The 21,449-nt window shown below is 32.2% G+C and overlaps 2 protein-coding genes across 2 annotated transcripts; both read right to left on the bottom strand.

Annotated features, from left to right (window-relative positions):
• Positions 1-137: 137 nt before the first annotated feature.
• LOC122608029 (putative receptor protein kinase ZmPK1) lies at positions 138-2,975 on the bottom strand. The gene has a single exon (XM_043781111.1). It carries the CDS (start codon positions 2,939-2,941, stop codon positions 524-526), a length of 2,418 nt encoding a protein of 805 aa, XP_043637046.1. The 5' UTR covers positions 2,942-2,975; the 3' UTR covers positions 138-523.
• A 1,595-nt stretch (positions 2,976-4,570) lies between these two features.
• LOC122608030 (protein MRG1-like) lies at positions 4,571-13,074 on the bottom strand. The gene is made up of 10 exons (XM_043781113.1): positions 12,820-13,074; positions 9,718-9,765; positions 9,610-9,623; positions 9,279-9,517; positions 9,036-9,070; positions 8,595-8,693; positions 8,397-8,476; positions 8,074-8,243; positions 5,451-5,535; positions 4,571-5,029 (listed from the first exon to the last, which is right to left on the bottom strand). The coding sequence occupies exons 1-10, from the start codon at positions 12,985-12,987 to the stop codon at positions 4,954-4,956; spliced, it is 1,014 nt and encodes a 337-aa protein (XP_043637048.1). The 5' UTR covers positions 12,988-13,074; the 3' UTR covers positions 4,571-4,953.
• Positions 13,075-21,449: the final 8,375 nt, after the last annotated feature.

Here is a 21,449-nt window from a genome sequence, read left to right as displayed (position 1 = left end):
ATTCGTTCTTATAAAATGGGCCAGTGAATGTTGTTTGAAAAACCCAACTAAGCTTTTGGAAGTCTGAAGTCTCATATTTCATCAGGCTGAATGGCTGACATTGTAATTACATCAGATAACTAGCTATTGGGTCTAAGTTTTAGAAAGAAAAAAAAGTCATCTTTATATCTGCATAATCTATTTTGATTTACATATTCCAAGTATGATGTGCCTTGTGTTCATGAGGCTCACACCTGCCTCTGGCATCTAGGACCCAAGGACCCATTTCTGGCGTAGTGTGCGTTAAGCTTTCAACAACTAATATCAACCCCCAAAGATAGGGTTAATGACTTAATGCCATTTTATATTACAAGAATACAAGCATACTACCTATTTTTGCCACTTTTATTATACAGTACTTCTTAGTGATCTGAATGACCAAATGAAACACGCTGCTACTAAACGTGGCGAAAAACTACGCTCGTTTGGAGTGGTTGTAACCATAATATGTACATATGCCATCACCATAAAAGAGCATATAAACTCAAAATTTACCATCACCACCATGGAGGAGCATATCAACAACCTGACTCATGGTGGGTCTTGCATCCTTATTTTCTTCTGCACATTGCAAAGCCACTTTGATGAAAATCGCCATTTGAATCCTATCATAATCTCCCTTTACATTAGAATCCACAACCTCTTCTATCCATATGTTCTTTCCGCCATATCCATCACCTGCAGCTGCAGCAACCTTCTCTCGGACCCATTGAACCATCGTTTTCTCGTATGCAACTCCACCTTGTGGGCTTCTTCCTGTTATCATTTCCAACATCACCACTCCGTAGCTATAAACATCTACTTTTGATGTTATCGGTAGTCCAACAAAAAACCATTCTGGAGCCATGTATCCTCTTGTCCCTCTTGCTTTTGTGAATTCCGAGTTACCTATTCCATCTCTATCCAAAAACTTAGACAACCCAAAATCCGCAACTTTTGGCAAGTAATCACGATCTAACAAAATATTATGAGGCTTTACATCACAATGCAAAACCCATTCCAAACACTCTTCATGTAAATAAGCCAGTCCTTTTGCTGTCCCAACGGCAACATCAAATCTTTTCTTCCAATCAAGATTATTCAACTGTAGATTATCAGCCAATGATCCATTCTCCATGTACTCGTAAACCAATATCCTGTGTTTCCCTTCAGCACTATACCCCCATATATCGATCAAATTCATGTGATTAAGCTTCCCCAATGTACTCACTTCTGCTAAGAACTCTGCTTCCCCATGATTGCTATTAGCTTCTTTGAGACGTTTTATGGCTGCAACTCGGTTATCTGAGAGAATTCCTTTGTACACAACTGCACCACCTCCTCTTCCTATCTCTGTCTTGAAATTTTCAGATGCCTTTTTCAAATCTGAAAAGCTGAAACGCTCGAATCCTGTTGCAGCTTGTAGGTAACCTTGGGATTTCGGGATAGCTATCCTGGTTTTGTAGAAGAAATAGATTATGCAAATGACCTCCAATGCACCAAGCACATAAGTGAACAATAGCAGGAACTTAATTGACCCTTTTTCATTCTTCTTATCGTATATGCGTTCAAGTTGTACCATTCTAGGACTCCCAGAACAGTTCAGTTCATGTTTTCGAATAACTTTATTTGTATTAGAAGAAAGGGTACTCTTAGGAACTCTTAGATACAAAGTACCATTAAAACTAGCAGACCCGAATCCATTCAGCAACACAAACTTTGTATAACAAAGAAAAATTCCTTGATTCTTATTAAACCTGTACTGAAACCCTTTGCAATCGCACATATTCTTGCACTCTTGCTTGCATACATCTAACGTTACGTTAGGCAAATATTTTGAGTCATACCCATAGAAATCAAAATGAGTGAGTTTTAGAAAATCATCCTCATCTTCACCATTACCACATAAACTTGACTCGAAATCTGGTTCACACCCATAAGACCAATCGGTTACGTTGACCATTTTATGATATGGTAAGCATGTACATTTCTTACCATAATTCGGGTCGTTGGAACAAGTACTGTTTTCTCCACAACTTCCATGAATCAAGCACGTTTGTGAGATAGCTTGCCAAGTAACTTTCCAAATACTTTTATCCTTATCAAGACTATACACTCGTACGTTACCATCCAGATCCATGGTCAACCTTCTCATGGATAAAGCTCCATCATCTGAAGCATTAAAAAACAAATGATCACTCGAGTTAAATCGGCCTAACGAGTCAATAAATGCAGTCCTTTCACCTCCCCAAGTGCTCCTACCAGCATCCCAAGCTCGGAGCTCAGGATTTGGCCAATATATGCCTGTAACTTTAGGATTGCTATAAACAAGCCGAAGAACGTTATCATTATCAAAGATAAGTTTATAAAAGCCCGAAGTATAGTTAGTTCGGCTTCTTGAAGAAACAAGCGTAGCATCTTTAGTTAGTGGTTGATTTGGAAGAAGTGTATCTGTTGGTGATACAAAACTTTGCCATAAAACTTGTTCATCTTTACTTTGAAGGTAAAGATTACCCGAGTTATTTAGCTTTAACTCTGCAAACCCTGTTGTATCTCGTGTTCGTGTGGTCCAAATGGGCAAGTCTTGATCAGCATCATGTAAAGCAAGATTACCCGTCTTTGATAGTAAAAGTTTTGAACGTTTTCCATTGACGGGTATGTCACGGTTAGCCATCCAAACCACGGTTTGTTCACCATTAGACAACGGTTTAGTGAACCATATCGAGAAACAAAAAGCGTTGTCACCAACGTTGTAAAACCCGGCGGTGAAAACGCCATCTGGTGAGATCAAGAAGTTGTTTTTCTGGTCTACATAGAGGGATGAGTCTAGTTTTAAGGCATTGGGTGGTGAAGATGATGATACTAATAGTGTAAGATGAAATATTAGTGTAAAAAGCACAAGAAGGTGAAGCATAAGATTCATTTTGATTGAATGTAAAATTACAATATATGAATTAATATATGAATTATATGTTATGTTATTTATAAAAGTGAAAAAATTTCAGGTGATGAAATTTGCAAGGGACCACTACTATTAATGGACAAGATAGTAAGCTATATCATTATAATTAAGAGAAATAAAATAAAAAATTAGGTAATCAACTAGCACTAAATAAATTTGGACTTTGATGAGGTGATTTCTAAGAAATTGGACATGAAGAGAATATATCCAAAAGTTTTACTATTACTTAAATAAGTCAATGAAAATCATAAAAGAAGCAAATGTGAAAGAAATCAACGATGTGAAATCCTCATTGATATTAGATGTATTTTGTTGAAAGTCATAATTCAGTAACACCATAAGTATGATTACAATACAATGAATTTAATCAGGAATAGTAGTCAAACAAGTTCATTTTAATTCAAGAGTAAATGTCGCAAATAATGTCCCTAAACTCATCGTCTCTTGGTTTATTTTCTATTAGATGGCTTCCGTTAAGTCTCTACGTGCATCTCACATAAGAATATTTATCACGAAAAACCCTTATGGTTTGTCAATTTAATAGAACCTTGTGCTAACTAAAAAGATTTTAGTACATTTTCCTTGTGAATCTTTATGAATAGACCAAAGTATTTTTCTTTTAAATCTTTATAAATCATAAATAGACAAAAACATTACTTATATGGTATAATTTGTAAAACAACAATGATATATATGACTAAAACTCATTGGTTTAAGCATGTTTAAACCATTAATATCAAGACATATGATACTATGATAGTGTGTTGAAGGTGAAAATAAGTCAAACCACGAGTCTTTCACTCAGTACGCCACCATCCAATAACTAATTGTGACCCTTCTAATAAAAAAGTAAAAACGACAATCAAAAGTGGGAACTTGACCAATCAAATGGATGGCTGCTTAAAATATCTAACATGACTATGACTATTTTGGAATAATGACATGTAATAAAAACAAAAACAAAACTGCCTTCCATGAAATATTCAAAGTTGCTATCAAGGTGTTTATCCGTTTCTTGTTTACTTTTATGCCAGTAATATTAAAACATTTGATTTAATAAAGATACAAGTTTTACACAATTCAATATCGAAAAACTAAAAATGTAGGGTTGGCCGTTTGTATCTTCTTCGTGTTTTGCATGTTGAAAAACTTACTTTTAATCCCAACTCATTTAGTTACTCGTATCCAAAAATTAAAATCATTTGCTAAACCATGTATGAGTCTATTGTGTTAGACTGATTTAAAACTAAACTAAAATGAAATTAAATACAAACTACAAAAAATTAAACGTGTTATTTTATCAACTATTTATGAAATAAACCCGTTTAGCCTCGGTATACCCATTTATTTCTGTGCTAATTCTATTCAGAAGATCATTATGCATAGTCAAGCACATCACCATATTGATGGTCAAAAAGAGCTTTTATCTAAGGGAAATGATATTCCTACAAACACATTTTACTTATCTGCAACAATACCTGCATCATGCAGTTGTATTCTGTGCATAAAAATTTGTGTATTTGTTGTAGATGGCTAAATTCTGTTGTAGAAATATCACTTCCCTTACTAAAAGTCGACACTAATTTATCATACTACCAACAAAATATGCATGGTTGCATTACTAGATCACAACAGAGTTATTAGAGCTAACAACAAAACGCTGAAACTCCACCATACCATAGCAAAAAGTTAGTTAGTGAAATCAAGTTCTAATTTAGATTGACCTGTATTGAGAACTCGACGCATAATAAAACTACGATTTCAACTCACTTGTAATTGAACTTCGCATGGTTGATGGTTGGTCTTGCATATTTTCCTGGCTTGTCACAATCACCTACAGACTACAGTAGCTCTCCTTGCCAAAACCCTTCACTATGCATACAACAAAATGCAACCCATGGACCTCAGGAAGAGTAATTGTCTAGCATGGAGATTAAGTTACTATGTACATCTTTTTTAGCACAATCATGTCATTACTCAATTGTGCAAGAACCATCTGGTGTTTCATAGGCAGGTTGAAAGAATGGGCTTTCATTCTTCAGCAGGAACCTGTGATATTTGATAATTAGAATGTTTTGTTAAAAAAATATTATTTTGGTTTAAATTAGACATACAAAAAGCTAGAACTTAGTATAAGCTTTTGATAATGAGACGAACCCTAGATAGAAGAGTACAACCAATGAGAATGGTCGCAATTTCAACAACTTTAGCTAGGAATAGGTCGACTTGGGTCATGTTTTGTCTCTGATAGACCAAGGCAAAAAAAGTTTAGTATCATGTTTATTCAAAAAATTAGACTATTGTAACCAACTAACCATATTGATTGTGTGATCAAAAAAATATATAACTTCTTTCAAAATGGATAAACTTTAACTCAACGAACATGACCCACCCATCTTGCCACCTCTATAAAGGCATGACTTTGGACTACAAACTTATTAATACATTGTTGGAAAAGGGGGAGTCATACTTGAGAAAGTCTTGTAACCTGTGCTGCAGCTTTGTCAGTATCTCCTTTTCAATGTTAGCATGATGAAGTATCTCCGGCAATTTGACTGCAATGAATGAAATCATTTAAATTCCGGAGGAAAAAAGTATAGAAAAATTAAGTTTCCAATACATTATACAGTTCCGAGGACCGTGTAGATAGTGTTGACTACAAAATCATAATGTGACGTTTTGGGAAAGGAATTAACTGGTGAAATATGTTCAAAAAACAAAATAAACTGAAAAGCAAGAGATAGAGAAGTAATGTGCTGAAATACCATGTCAAATGCAGAATTCTCGGTAGCATGATACTTTGAAAGCAATAGTAAAAGTTTCAACAATCTTGCCTCAAAGGCTCAAACAGTGGTAAAAGGTCATATCATGAATGAAAATTTCATAAATCAACAAGCATTAGAGAGATGATTTATGAACAGCTATAATCACATAAAGAGGCAAACTTAATACATAAGGGGTGCAATTGTCTAAGTATTTCTCAAAAACATCATGTATTATCAGCGATAGCTACAGTCTACAGATATATATTACCCTCAGCTAAACCTGAATTACAAGCCTACCATTATTTGCCCATATATAGAGTAGACAATATAGAATGATTTATGGATGAACAGGTCAACTTTGCTACTAACAGCTATCAGGTTAAAATGGATAAAGCAGTTAACTTTAAAAATTTAGCTAAAAGATGAGTCAAGTGTCTCTGGCAGCGTATTCATGATGCAAAAAGCCTCCTTGATCATTTCAGTTTGATTAATAGACTACTTCCGTCATCATGAAGTTTTTTAACCGTAACTAATTATTTAAATAAAATTCAAATAAATAAAAGACTAAAAAGGTTGTTCATGGGTGTCCTGCACAATCTATTGACCAACCCACAGATTGTTCAACCTTCACTGCAATGACATGTTTTTGAAAAGGCTCACAAATGTTGGAAGTTGGAAAAACAAACTATGCCTCTGAAAGTTGATGCTTTCTTATGAATTTAGCTGTTGTTAACTGTTAAGTAAAGACAACAACCTAAACAGTTAAAGTAGAGTAATAAGAACCAACCAGAGAGAATATAAACTACTTTCTACCCGAGCATGGTACTCTAGCAAGTTCCAAATTCATCTTATTTTTAAATGCGTAAAGACACATTAATTTTTTGATCGGGGAAGATACTGAATCTTTTCAAATTTTCCTTCGAGAATGAAATATATTAGTTTGGAATAAATGCATATGTTTTAAAAATTACATACACCTATTTTATTTTTTATTTTAAAACGAAAATTGTTCAAATGAACGAATGCTTAACCTCATAACCAAATGAAAAAAGCAGAACTTTCAGTTTTGGTTTAGGTTGAACGAAATAGTGAACCGATTAACTTGGCTAGCCAATTACCGGTTAACTGTCTATTAACAGTTTAACACCCCTACCAACAGGTTTGCCCCATTTCCATTTTGCTATCCTACTATATTTGCCTCGCTCATGATAAAACATAACATGAAACAATCCATTCGTAAGTTAATGGATCAAGATATCCGACCTCTAGTTTTACAAAAAGCAGTGTATTACACAACTTAATTAAGAAATAAAAAGGAAATAAAAATGGGCCCACTAAAAAAGATCTAAAGAGACAAGGGAATAACCTAACCTAAAAAGATGATTCATGAGAATAGTTGAAAGAGAACCAAACAGAGAGAAAACAAACACATTTTCTAACTGGTCGTTGGTGTAAATCTTTACTAACGGTGGCAAATGGCCAGGGTAACTAACTGATTCAGGTCAGAACAAGTGATTTTGGGAAAAGTCAGATTACCCAAAACACTTTGGTCCAGATATTCCAAGTTCATGCAGTAGGATATACAAAAATGTTATTATGTAAATCATACTCAATTTTTTTTATAATTAGAAATGATTTAGCGGGTTTTATCTGCTGAGAACCCATTTTGACAGTTTTGACTTGGGTATGACACAATTGCTATTTTGCTAACATCTTTTATTTGAACAATTAAATATAAAAAGTAACCTGAAATGACCCATTCATAAGTAAATGGATCAGACCTCTAGATTTGGTGAAAAGCATTATATCTCTCAATTTTAAGAAATCTAAAAATAAACAGCAAATAAAACCATGCGTAACAAAAAGACTTAAAGAAGATAACCTAACCTAAGAGGATGATTCATTGAAATAGGTGAAAGAGAACCAACCAGATAGGGTAAGTGGTTTAGTGTAGGTCAAGATGAGTGACTTTTGTATGAGTCTGTTTGTTCGGATTTCTGAAATACTTTCTGTCCAAACTTTTAATTTAGTTTGGTAATGATGTATAAAATTATCATATTATTCCACTAATTCTCAAATTTTCGCCTAGCATTCAATTTGCAGGTTTTATTTATAGAACATGTATTTTGATAGACTTTAGACCACCACATTTGATCTGTTTTAAAGTTTGCCAGCATTCTGACCCGTTAGATTTAACAATTAAGCAGAAGCCCATCCATATGTAAGTAAATGGATTGGGATCACCATTAACCACCTCTAATTTTAACAAAAAGCAGTATGTTAATTGTTAACTTGATGATAACTAACAGCATATAAAATCAGGCATACCAAAAAGACGTAAGAGATGTTCAGCTCCATAAATTTTTGAAGGAGAAACTTCGTTTGCAGTTGCTTCTTCATGCTGTTGGCGTTCACCTTTATAGAGAAGCATTGCAGGCAACGCTTGGTCAAAATAACAACGTATACCACTTAGAATTTCTCCAGCCAAATCAGAAGCCCTTCATCCACAATAAAATGTTTATGTATAGAACACAATGCAGATACAGATAGAAAGAGAGAAATTCAAATAAGGCTAAAACATTAATAAAATGTAAACGCTAATATGAACTTGCAGATAATATGTGCATGCATGTGGTTAAAAGAAAGGAGACCTGTCATCCTTATTTGACTGCTGTTCCAGATAGAGCTTTAATATGTCATCGATATTTGGAGAACATGGAAGTTTTACAAGCTGCAAGATAGAGTTAAGAAAATTGTAAATACAGATATAAAAATTATTTGGCTTCTGAAATCTACCTTTAATTGAAGAAATAATAAAAAATAATATTGGAAGTTCAGTCATTTGACACCTTGCCCATATGCGTTATGTATTCCCAATGATTGACCAGATGCTTTTTCAAAGTGGGTGGAATCTGGAGATCAATGAGCTTTCCATAAGATGCAGTGCCCTTGCATATAAGGGGTAAAGTTAGTCTAACAATTCGAAAATAAGAAACAAAATAATAAAACCATAAAGCATAAATAAAGATCAGATAGAGATGGCCCAATGATTTGACAAATGTGATGCATACAACACATATCATATATGGCCATTTAACAGAAAGCACTAATTTAATGATGCTTGGTGCAAACCCTTGCTATTTTCATTGTTATATTTCTTATGCACCGTAACATAACATGGAACTAGCATAAATTCATTTTAATTTTAAAAAAAAAATGATGCATATTAAACCATGTTGAAAAAAGCACTAAAATTAATTATTATAACCAAAAAATACTAATAATAATACCTTTGTCATCCTTTTTCTCTTCCTTCCTCTTGTCTCTGCAATATGTTAAAAAGAGGGAAATCCAAGTTTAACAAAGGCTAACCATACATAGCTCAATTAGTTCTTAACACAGGACACCATTTACTAGAATAGCATGAATAATAAAACCAAACAAACACAACTCGTTGGTCAATGCGGCTAATGTCATAATAAAAGTTGCGGAAAGGTAATCTTCAGTTGAGTTGATAGAATAAACATTCTAACCATTGGGATTTTTCCGCTTCAAATGCAATGCACGTCCAGACTTTGTGACGTCCAGTGGATGTTCTTTCTCCAGTGCTTTCTGTTTTAGCAGATTCCCTTTGGGATTTTTCAGCTTCAAATGCAATGCACGTCCAGACTTTGTGACTTCCAGTGGATGTTCTTTCTCCAGTGCAATCTGTTTTAGCACATTCTCTTGGTTGTACTTCATGAGATGATCCATCCCTACCCACTCATCATATCTATCAAATCGAAAGATTAAACAAGTGAATGGTAATCAATGAAGAAACAAAAACGTATATTTTATTTGAAAGAACACAACAGATGTGCTCACTTTTTCTTCCAACCCTGCAAAAAAAATATATATATAAGAGAGTTGTGGTTTATAACCTTTTTGCAACTGAAAAGGACTTGAATAACTTCTTTGATTAAAAAAACTTACAATATAATGAACCAAATAACATGTCCCTCCAGAATCAACGTCTAGCACCTGTTAGATTAGAAAGCCCCCCATAAGATGCTGTCGATAAATTATAATATAATGCATTATGTGGAACATAAAAAAATAATAATAGAGGGGCTAAGATATTGTATGCAACTAAACCCTAACTAGTCCTATCTTGTGTTAAAATAGACCATAGGAAATAATCTTAGATCGACAAACAAATAAAGCAAAGAACAAACTGTTTAGCACCATCTTCAAATACGGATGGAAATTGCTTTTTGAACTACTGTCCGGCCAAACCATATGTCCTGTTCAGCCAGTTGTCAGTTTGTCACACTAAATTTATATCAAGTGGACCAAAAGACCATGTATCTAGCTAACCTTTCTCCCATCATCCCAAAGTAAATTCATTATTAACGAGCTACATAGTTTACTGGAAGTGTTTTATTATTGGTCAACCATCTACAATAGCTCTCATGATTAATGACAATATATAGTTTTCTTATGGACCAAAGTATTGGATAACATCAAGGAAAACAAGAAACTGTTGCACAGAATCTGGGGAAATTCCAGAAATTTTAGCATTCATATTAAGACCGAGGGTATTGTACAACTATAAAATTCCAGCAAAGATAACAGTATAACAAGCCTAACAGTTCTCCTTTGTACAACAAAAAGTACAGCCTTTACAGCCCCTCTTTTACTACTCTGAACAATCCAGATTTGGTCCTAAAATGCAAAACTTATCAATAATAATTCCTTAGAGCCCAAGTCCTCTACGTTGATAACATCTAATAGTAAATTAACACTGTAAAGTCAAACATAAGGACATTATATCAGGCTATCATGATATCCAATACTGGCACTCACAAACCTATATGGGGTCAGTGTTAATGGCCAAATTAAATGTCGAGTCAAATACGTATGCTAAACTTAACATTTGGTTTGGTATCTAAATAGTTCAACCACCAACCATACAACTTCCAATACAGATAACTTTGCTCCATGACCGAGTGAAATGTTTAGTTCAGAGATAAGCTTACAGTTTGCTTCGGCAACACAATTTCAGCCAGTACACTGATATACGTCCACAACTTCTGATATCCTTTTGGTACCAAACTTTCATCATACATATCCAATCCAGGGGTGGGAGTTGAACGCACAAGAATATGCAGATAATAGGGTAATGGTAGAAGCCTCACCCTCCGGAAAAATCAAAATCAGCCATTACTTTTTTCTCCTACAACTTTCATCTTTCTCTTCCTTTGGTCTTATACGTCCATCCAAAACTCCTCTTCTTGAAAAAGCGTCATCTCTTTGCCTTTTCTTTTTCCTTTTTAGTATAACACTCAAGCAATGTGGATCTAGAGAGTTCAAATTCTGCCTCCAAATCAGTACTTTGTCAAATGAAATCCTAAACACATTGGAAGTTACATACCAAAAGTAGTTTGTATATACCAGTTGTTATTAGGTATGTTGCAGTCATCACATCTTTCAAAATCGAAAAGTAGAGTTCTGTATGTTGTTCATATGATTTGAGCCACCACGTTTTCAGCAATGGAAGTAGCCAACATCATTACACCACATGGTTGCCATGCTTTTTCAATTTTGCGGATATGATATATAGGTTGCATAAACATTAAAGATATATCTGCATCAAAAAACTTTCACCTAAAATCCAAAATATTCCACCCGACTCACCTAAATTCCAAAATATTCAACCCGAATCACCTAAAATCTAACATATTCCACCCGACTCACCTAAAGTCCAAAAACATCCACCCAACTCACCTAAAGTCGAAAAAAAATCCACCCGACTCGCCTAAAGTCGAAAATATTCCACCCAAGTCCCAACTCACCTAAACTCATCACTCTAGCTGTAAACTCATCTTGTAACCTCTGTTCAAGGCCGTCTCTACGGTTTTGAAGCCTTAGAAGTTAGTACATACTAGAATTGAGTGCTAAGTACATAAAACTTATAAAACTTGGATGACTTAAAAAGTTTATTGAGTTAGAGCTTACATAAAATTGGTATGGTAGTCATCAAACGGCTCGTCACGAGCGTTGTCATAAGGTTGTCGTGGGAGGAAGCCGTTGGCACGCCCTTGTCACGAGGACACATCGTGAGCATGCGTCACCATGGAAAAGAGGAGAGGACAAAGAGGGTGGGGCCCACGGACCGTTTGAACCATTAATAAAATGTTTTTGTATATCATCGGTTGCCATATAAATTTTTTTTTAACCATTTTACCATTATTAATACATATCCAAATACTCGTTTTTTTAACCATTACACGTACTCGCACCTTTCACCAAGTTTATACAATTTCCTCGAATCTTAATACACATTTTACTACACCGTCTATAAGAAACAACCATCCCGACCACCAGCTAGCGATATGTGACAAAGCTTACTATCACCCGCTAATTCCTCATCCTACCCGAGGACAAGCATCCCGTCGCCAAGCAATATGGCGTCGCCAAGCGGTTTTGTGTCTTTCTCAGGCGTCAATCCATTTTCATAATCATATTATGGTTAAACCTATTTTCAATCCGTCCCGCCACAATTCTATGCTCCACATTCAACAGATTAGTTCCCGAAAAAAGTACGAAAAAAAAAGAACAAATAATACATGCATTCAAGAATATCGAAAAACTAAGCAGCACTTGCCTCTGGAGACAGAGCTCATGGGTTCGATCCTCATCCCATGCAAAGGTTGGAGGGCCTTTTCTACCATTTAGGTAGAAACTGGAAGCAGCCTCTCTACTTAGGTAGAGGTAAGGTCTGCCTACATCTTAACCTCCCCATACACCGTCAAGGTATTGGGGCTCAAAACCCACTTATTCAAGAATTGACACGGGCAAAGGAAATGATACATGCATTCAACAATTCCTGACTGTTTGCCTAAAAATGAAAAAAAATTCAAAAAAATTCAAAAAAATATCAACAACTAACTGGTGGGCAAACTTGCAATTCTGTTGGAAAAGTTATTGTAATGTTTTACGAGTAACTTATTTTTAATAAAAAAAAAATTAGTAACTTATTTTTAATAATACACACAATAAACAAATGCATTGTCGAAAGAACGAAAACTAAACCTTAGCGTCATAAATAAGACGACAATGATAAGCCAAAACTTTTTCTCCTTTACTATAAGGAACGACATCGTTTTTACTTCCTGTCTCCTTAGCATTGTCATCGTTGTCGGAAGCTGTGACAGATGAGTTATTGTCGTCGTATGTTATAGCAACGTTTGGGATCAGCATTTTGTGGTTTTAGTTACTGTTTTTTTAGTTAGTTAGGGAAGTGATTGGTGGTGGTGGGTCGGTGGGAGGGTCTTTGATCGGAAACGCGAAAACCCAAATGAGATGCTTTTTAAAGTTTTTAACTTTTTATATATATGGAGTTTTTGGGCTTGTTAAGGTTGATGAGAATTTGTGGTGGGCTATGTAATTAACAAAAGTAGTGGGCCGAAAACCCATAAAAAAAAACCCAAGATCGAACCTGGTCAATCTCGGGTTTGACCAGAACCAATTCGGGTTTTAGAAAACCCAAGGGTTTGAAACCGCTTTGGTTTTTAGGTTTTTGAATCGGGTTGAATCAGGTTGGGTTCGGTTTTTGCATGTTTGGCCCAAGACCGGGTTCAAACCAATTTGGGTTGGATCAAACTTAATTTTCATCTCGTTGACCAAAATTGGTTTGGGTTGGATCAAACTCGTTTTTGGTCAGCTTGACCAAAAACCAGTTCAGTTCGGGTTGGATTGAACACGATTTTTGCCCATCTTTAATTATACGTTTGTAAGTTTTTACTATATGAATCATCTTTCACGAAATGTGGAAAATGTAAAATTTAAAGAGTTTTTTTTTTACCGGAAGATAAATAAGTTGTTTCTAAACAAACCTCTTATCATTTTATAAAGGAGTAAAAATCAAACATTTGACTTTTATACCCAAAAGCATGAAATTTTCCTCTTAATTCAAATCAAGAAAATTTACAAATTCTATTTTCTATATGGGGGTATTATTTGACTTTCAAAGGAAGGTTATAAACATGTTGTAGATTGTTATAGTTAAATGATGACAAATTTGTTATGTGAAATTTTTTCAAAGATAAGAAAACTTCACTTTTTTTAAAATTTAAGTCTGAGTTTGATTTTACTAGCGTTGTACCCGCGCGATGCAGCGGGGAATAAGAAAAAAATGTCGGTGGTTTGATGGTGGTTTTTGGGGCGGTGGTGGATGGTGTTTATGAGGGGATAACGTACATAGAAGGTGGATTGCGGCGGTGGATGGTGGTATTTGGGGCGGTGGTGGATGGTGTTTATGGGGGGAGAAAATCAGAGAAGGGGGAGGGAGAGAAAATCGGAAATCGGATGAACGTATGTGTGTGTAATGAGCGTGATGGAGAAAAAATAGGGTAGTGTAAATTAGGAGGGCATAAAAGACATTTTAAAGGTAGAGGTGTTAAAAGGGGGTGGGGTAGTTTGCTTATTAAGGGAGTATAGATTTGAAAATCAAAAATGTGTTATAAAAATACGTTAGTGTTTTTTAAACAAAAAAATTGTGTTATGATTGGCCAAGTTGGTTCCACTTTTTTTTTACCTTTTATTTTCTTTTAAATGTAGGCTTTGTAATGGAACGATCATTATTTTTTATCAGGAAAAGACACTATAATAGAATAATGCTTTCAATTTGTCAGGAAGCCACTAATTCAATTTTGATAGTTTAATTGTGTGAAGTTTTCGGCTAAATAATCCTTTAAATTTGTATGTTAATATAGTTTTTCTCATTTGATTTTATTTGAAAATCAAAAATGTGTTATAAAAATACGTTAGTGTTTTTTAAACAAAAAAATTGTGTTATGATTGGCCAAGTTGGTTCCACTTTTTTTTTACCTTTTATTTTCTTTTAAATGTAGGCTTTGTAATGGAACGATCATTATTTTTTATCAAGAAAAGACACTATAATAGAATAATGCTTTCAATTTGTCAGGAAGCCACTAATTCAATTTTGATAGTTTAATTGTGTGAAGTTTTCGGCTAAATAATCCTTTAAATTTGTATGTTAATATAGTTTTTCTCAAAATATAATATTATGTTGAAATTTATAAATAATTTTTCATTTAGTTAAATAAGTCATAGTTTAAAATTGAGTTTTAAATATTATTCAAATTAAAATAATAGGTTCTCAAACAATAAAAGATGGATTTTTCAAGAAGGAATTTGTTAATGACAGCCCTTAGGTTTGTTAGTAAAAACTAATTGGGTGCATTAAAATTTGTACCTTGCTGTTAGGAAAATCAGGGGGCGGTTTTTAATATATAATGTACAAGTTTTTAAGCATGTAATAAGTTGTTAATGACAACTCTTAGGGCTGTCATTATCATTTTCCTTTTAAGAAACAAAGTCGACATATGATTGCTAGTTGCTACAGTAAACATGTAAATTCAATTAAATAAGTTAATTATTACTCTAATTAAAATTAATAATCAATGAATTTCAAGCTTAAAAAGTCAAAGCTTTCTAACAAATCTTAACTTATAAGATTATACGATTTGAATCGTTAAACTTTAGTTATATAGTTGTATTGTTGTACCAGCATATTCCTTAAAGGACATATATATACATATAGTTAAATAAATAATAGCAAATCGACTAAAACTATAAATCAAAAAGTAGAAGGGTCGAAATTGAACTTCTATAAATTAACAAGGCAAATATTAAAAATGGTGATAAATAATGGTGAACTCATCTTCTTGACTTATCTTCTTCAACATAAGATCTAAAACTTACTCCATTGGAATAAACTTAGCAGCTTTTTTTTCATGTTCTTCAAATTTAGCTACAAACAAATCAAACCCCGTCTATCTAAAAGAGTTTGTAAGGTAGGTCCTTGTTCAAATTGAAGGTAGTTCCCTTGTAAAATTCTTACAAATTTTTAGAAGGTTATATAAATGTTAGGTAGGTCTTAAGACCTACCTTTATACATGCTGGATCCGCCCTTCCCATTACCCTACCCACCACCTCCCATTTCACCCCACTAACTTGACATTGAAACCAATACCACTTACATGGCTCTTTATTCACTTTCAACAAGATTTTATTTCTTTGCTTTTAATTCTTGCATTACCTAGCAACCTTTATTCTTCACCTTATTTATATACCAAGTTACCAACACGAGTGGAATTTTCACACTAAAAGGATATCAATGTGAAATTACATCATATCATCGAAGTTTCACGTGGATGATACAAAAATCTCCTTAATTTCTTTTCCTTTCTTGCATTTTTTTAACTCGAGAATAAGCTTTAGTTTTTCATTTTCTTGTCGTTTTATTTCTTTTATATTCCTTTCTAATCTTTTCCTTGTATTAGTAACTTTAGTTCTCACTAATCCATGAGTATTATTTGCAATCTTAAAATGTGGGTCTATGTGCATATTCTTGACCGTAAAATATAACTTCATATACTCATTGACTTCAAACACTACATCATACATGTGTTTATTTCTATATTAGTGAAGATATGTATATTTATTTAGTGAAAAAAACTAATCTAAAGGTGCAAAAGAAAAAAAAAATTAAACTTTGTCTGTTTCCACGTGACTGTTAATCAACACCACACTATTAAACAACATCATTACGTTTATTTTATTCACAAAATCGCCAAGAGACAAACTGTCAACAAAAAAAATTCAAAATTCAAACTACAACAAAAAAAATTAAGGGGAAAATTCAAATTATGTATGTGATATATAGAAGATATAAAAAATAAGGTAATATAGTCTTTTTAAGTTCTTAATTACTTAAAGATAGAAGCCTAATTTGTTTTATAAGGGATTTTATAGATAAAAGGAAAAAACAAAAAAAGAAATTGACATACTTATAATCATTACTTTCCTTATGGACCAAATATAGTATGTTATATAATTATATTTGCTAAATATATTAACTTTTTGATGAATTCGTCTATTACCTCATGTTGATTGGTAAATTAAATATTAGATATTGAATATAAAATGTGATTGTCATTCTTTAGTCTTACTTGTGTGTATTGTGTACATTTTTTTAAAAATTGAAGATCACCTAGATCTTTAAATATTTGTAATTATCATTCTTTAGTCATATTTTTATTGTATAATTTCTAAAATAAAAGATCACATGATCTCTAAATTGATATGGTTGTCATTCCTTACTATTTTTTGAGTAATTTTTTGAAAACTAAGAACCACGTGATCTCTAAATTAAGGCGTATACACTCTAAATTAACGGCATGCAATCAATTAGTTTTTTATTTATGGATGCAATCCATTATTTGATATAGAAAGTGCATGGAATTAGTTTTTCAATCACTTACTAGTATTTAGTATCTAAAAAATAATAAAAATGATAATAAAATATCTAACGAGTTTTAATAGCCCATTGTTAGTATAAGATTTTGTTAATACTGACATTATCTTTAAATATATGAACATTTTTCCCCCTAAGTTAACTAGTAAAAAAAAACTTGTTATCACCATATCTGTGACATCCGTCATCAAAACTGGTAATTTATTATAGTCTCTAACTTACATTCCAAATTTATTGACTAATCAATATGCCTATATAGTATAACAAGCATAGAAATGTGGTGATCATTTCCAAAATGGGATTTCTATTACTTGGATTTCAATAGTTTAAGATTGAGATATTTGATCTTCCTAAACGTAGATGACTATAACTATCCCCGTAATTTTTAGACTTGTAGTTGTTAGTCATATTTATTTCTAAATATTGATAAATTACTATATGCTATTTAGTGGTAAATAAAAATCAATAGTTATCAAAACAATTTATAATCAATACAAGTAGTAGGATAATAATAATAATAATAATAATATAATAATAATAATAATAATAATAATAATAATAATAATAATAAGAATAAGATTATACAAAAAAAAAAAAAGTGGAAGTATAGCATTTAAGTGGGGGAGGGGGAACGGCCAAAAAAAAAAAAAAGGAAAGAAAAGAAAAAAAAATTGTATTTCTATTAGAACTCTTTTTAAATTATATATTAATATATCATAATTATATTCAAATTCTAAAACACTTATCCTTATAATAAATATAAGTAAATACCTAAACAAAAAAATAAAACTATTTTTTTCTCCTTCTTTTCCTTCTTGTCGTCGACCCAAAGAAAAAAAAGAGGGAAAACCCTCACAAGATCAAAGCTATTCTAATCATCATTGTCAAGCAAATTATCGGTAAGATTAATTAATATCTCTTATGAACTCTTTATTTAAATTATAATTAATAATAAAATTTTAAAGATTATATATATATTTTAAGGTATCTAAGGAGGAAATCATCAATCTTGGGATAAATCACTTGTCTTCTCTTTTTATATATATATATATATATATATATAAGCATATTTTTTTTAATTTATTAATCTTTATTTATAAGTAACCTATTTGATGAATATATATTATGACAAATTTATAATAATGAATGAAAGATTTTTTAGGGTTAAATCAAAAGCTTGAAGTATAAATCATATTCATGTTAAAAGTTTAAGTATTTAATGTAGCATAATAATTAATGTAATTAAAGAAATCCAATTATGAAGGCATTGAAATCATAATAACATATTTAAATAGGTGCTGGAAAGATTTGAAAGTTTATATATGAATATTAGTTGTAATAGTCTTTAAAACAGTAAGTTTGGGTTATTTCAGAATCTGGACAGATTCGGGTTGTTAACTTTGAAAGGTCGTATCTTGGTCATGGAAGATGGTTAAGTCAAGTTTTTGGTGTCTAAAATTAAGTTCAGGAAGTCTAATTTCTGTTGGAAGTGGTTTCGTGTCAAAATATGAAGTTTAAGGTTGTCAAACGAATTTTATAACAAAACTGCGCAAAGCTGAGTTTTTCGAACAGATTTAGGTCGACTTCAAATAGTCATATCTTGATCGATTTTATGAACTGGGAGATTATTTTTTTTCCAGAAATATTTTTAAGATGTTAAGAGTGTACAGTAAAAATTTAGATTTTTTTTAAGCTTCGAAGGCCCTCAACTTTTATAAAACTTTTCTGTGCGCAAACAGTGAATTTTCTGACTAGTCTGTGATTATGGAATTTTTAAAAATAGTTAATGTTCGAAATAAATTAAGTAAAAATTCATGTAAGTTTATAACACTCTAAGGTTACAGTAGTTAAGATTTGAAAACTTGAATTGTTCATTTCATCCTAATAAAAAATAGATAAAGTTACCAAAAATTTCAGTGAATAAGAGCTTGTAGAATTCAATCATAAATCATTAAAACAAATACGTTATATTAAGTTATGTGACTTGTAACTTAATAATATATGACAAATCAGTTGTGAATATTTTGAAAGTTGCCATATATATATATATATATATATTATCAAATACAGGTTACAATGGACGGTTCTTGACCATGTCCATAATTGTAACTTGTTCATATATATGTTGTGTAGATTCTAGCGACCTTGTTGGACTTTGCATAACTACTTGCTTGTTGAGGTGAGTTTCGTGGCCCCTTTTTATATTATTTCTTTGGGAGAAAATAATGCTCAAAACATTTTTATTTCTTTACTAGTTGTGCGAAAACTAGTTTGCTTTATTGGACATATACGTGTGCTTATGAAATGTGTATGTTAGCTTGTTTGCGTTGACTTCATGATGCAATAGATGTCTGTCGATATCTATTGAAGACAATTTATGGCAATGGATAACAATGATAACAAATAACCAACTTTATACTCCAACTGGTAGTTTATTGGTATAACAATGTGTGATTGAGTTATTGACAAGTGATGTGATTGAGTTGTTGGCAAGCAGTGGTGAGTTTATGTTGTTAGATAACTATGATGGCAATGATCAGTATTTGGTATGCATACATGCTACTACATGTTTATATTTACACTATTGTCCAAACCTCATTTATTATGCACAGCAAATTCATTTGTATCCCTATAAACCTACGAACTCACCAACATTATGTTGTCATTTTCGAGCATTCATTTTCAGGTAATAATAATGGTTAAGGAGACTGAGCATATGGGTTTTAGGAAGACCAATAAAGGGATCCTTCATGGACTCCTAGTTTGCATTTGAACATTGAACGTTATTTGTTGTTTGCTACATTTCATTTGCTATTTGAGGCGTGTTACCTAGACTTATCCCGCTTGTGGGAATCACAATTATTTAGATTTCATTTAGTATAGCTCTATTATAAAGTCTATGTGCTATTGCTATATCTTTTCATCATATCCTACGATTCCGCCTAAGGTGGGATGTGACAATATCGTGCGTCAGTAATCTTATAGAGGCTTTGAAAAAAACCCATATTACCCTATCTTTGAGCATTAAATTAATAAATGACGCATTATATTTCAGTAAATCCAAATAGAATTTACCGAGTTATAAAGATATCTGAACAAAAAAAAAGACTAGTGGTTATTCTTTAAAGACCAAATCCATGAATAACATCGAATATCTTCAAATTATTTCACATTAACATGGAAAGAAAATTTTAAATGAATTTAAAGGCTTTATCCTGTGGGTCATATTATAATATAAATTATATTGAATCATACATGGTGCACAATAAATGATTTCGATAAGGATATATATCATACATAGAATAACCGTTTAGATAATCGTGGTAACATAATCGTCATACATATTCTACCTTACAATTGGTCTCTAACGGAGAACCAAATTTATCCTAATTTTAAAATTATTGGTTGCGTAGTATATATATCAATACTATCATATTGCACCAAAAGTATGATTGGGCATTTATAAATTGATCGAGTTTTTTCCCCCATCAATTATTAATTATTTATAACCATCAACTAATGACATATTTACAACACTTTATGCTGATTCTCAACTTGATGAGAAAGTATTTCAATCTTAGGGGGGGGGGGGGGAGAAAAATATACGAAGACTGTAACATAATAATAACTTAACAATGCATCATTAATGTCAAATTGATATGAATATGAAGTCCAAAAGATTATAAATTTACAAATAATATCAAATGAATTACAATATGCATTCATAGTGAGAAAGTCACATATACCAACATCAAATGGACCTGATTTAATTAAAAATAATCCTAAAGGACTATATAAAGAAAACATGGGAGACCAATTGACTCCAAAATAAAACCTACGAAATTGAAAAAGAGCAATATAACATAGTTGATGGAAATTTTACCAACATAATGAAACCTCAATAGAGGTAAATATCAAACAAGAGACATAAAATATACCATAGAAAAATTGTTAACAAGAAAAAGAAAATTTAAAAAAGTACTAAAAGGAAAACATGGGGGCAAAATGACTTGTGTTAAAATCCAAAAGAAAAAAAAACAAAAACAAAATTGGAAGGAGTAAAATATAAATTCTAAAATCACTTATAAGAAAAAAACAATGATCTCTCCCTTATAAAGCAAATCTCAAACCATCTACTTCAAAGGCTATTGAGTTTAACTATTCGCAAACTTAATATATATTTTGTTCGATTTAATTACTGTTCACACCCAATTCTAATAATATAAGATATAATAGTAATTGTAAGAATCATTTAAGTGGAAACTTGTGATTACTTACGCTTTAAAAAAAAAAACTTGTTGTTGACACCTTTGTTAGGTGGTTGGAAAGGAATTAAAAAAAAATTTGATTTAGATACATATTTGTTAATTTCATACTAGTG

Source organism: Erigeron canadensis, chromosome 7 (assembly GCF_010389155.1).
Source record: "Erigeron canadensis isolate Cc75 chromosome 7, C_canadensis_v1, whole genome shotgun sequence".
Classification (NCBI taxonomy): Eukaryota; Viridiplantae; Streptophyta; class Magnoliopsida; order Asterales; family Asteraceae; genus Erigeron; species Erigeron canadensis.
Note: the sequence above shows the minus strand (reverse complement) of the source record. Positions and strands in the feature narration are given on the sequence as shown.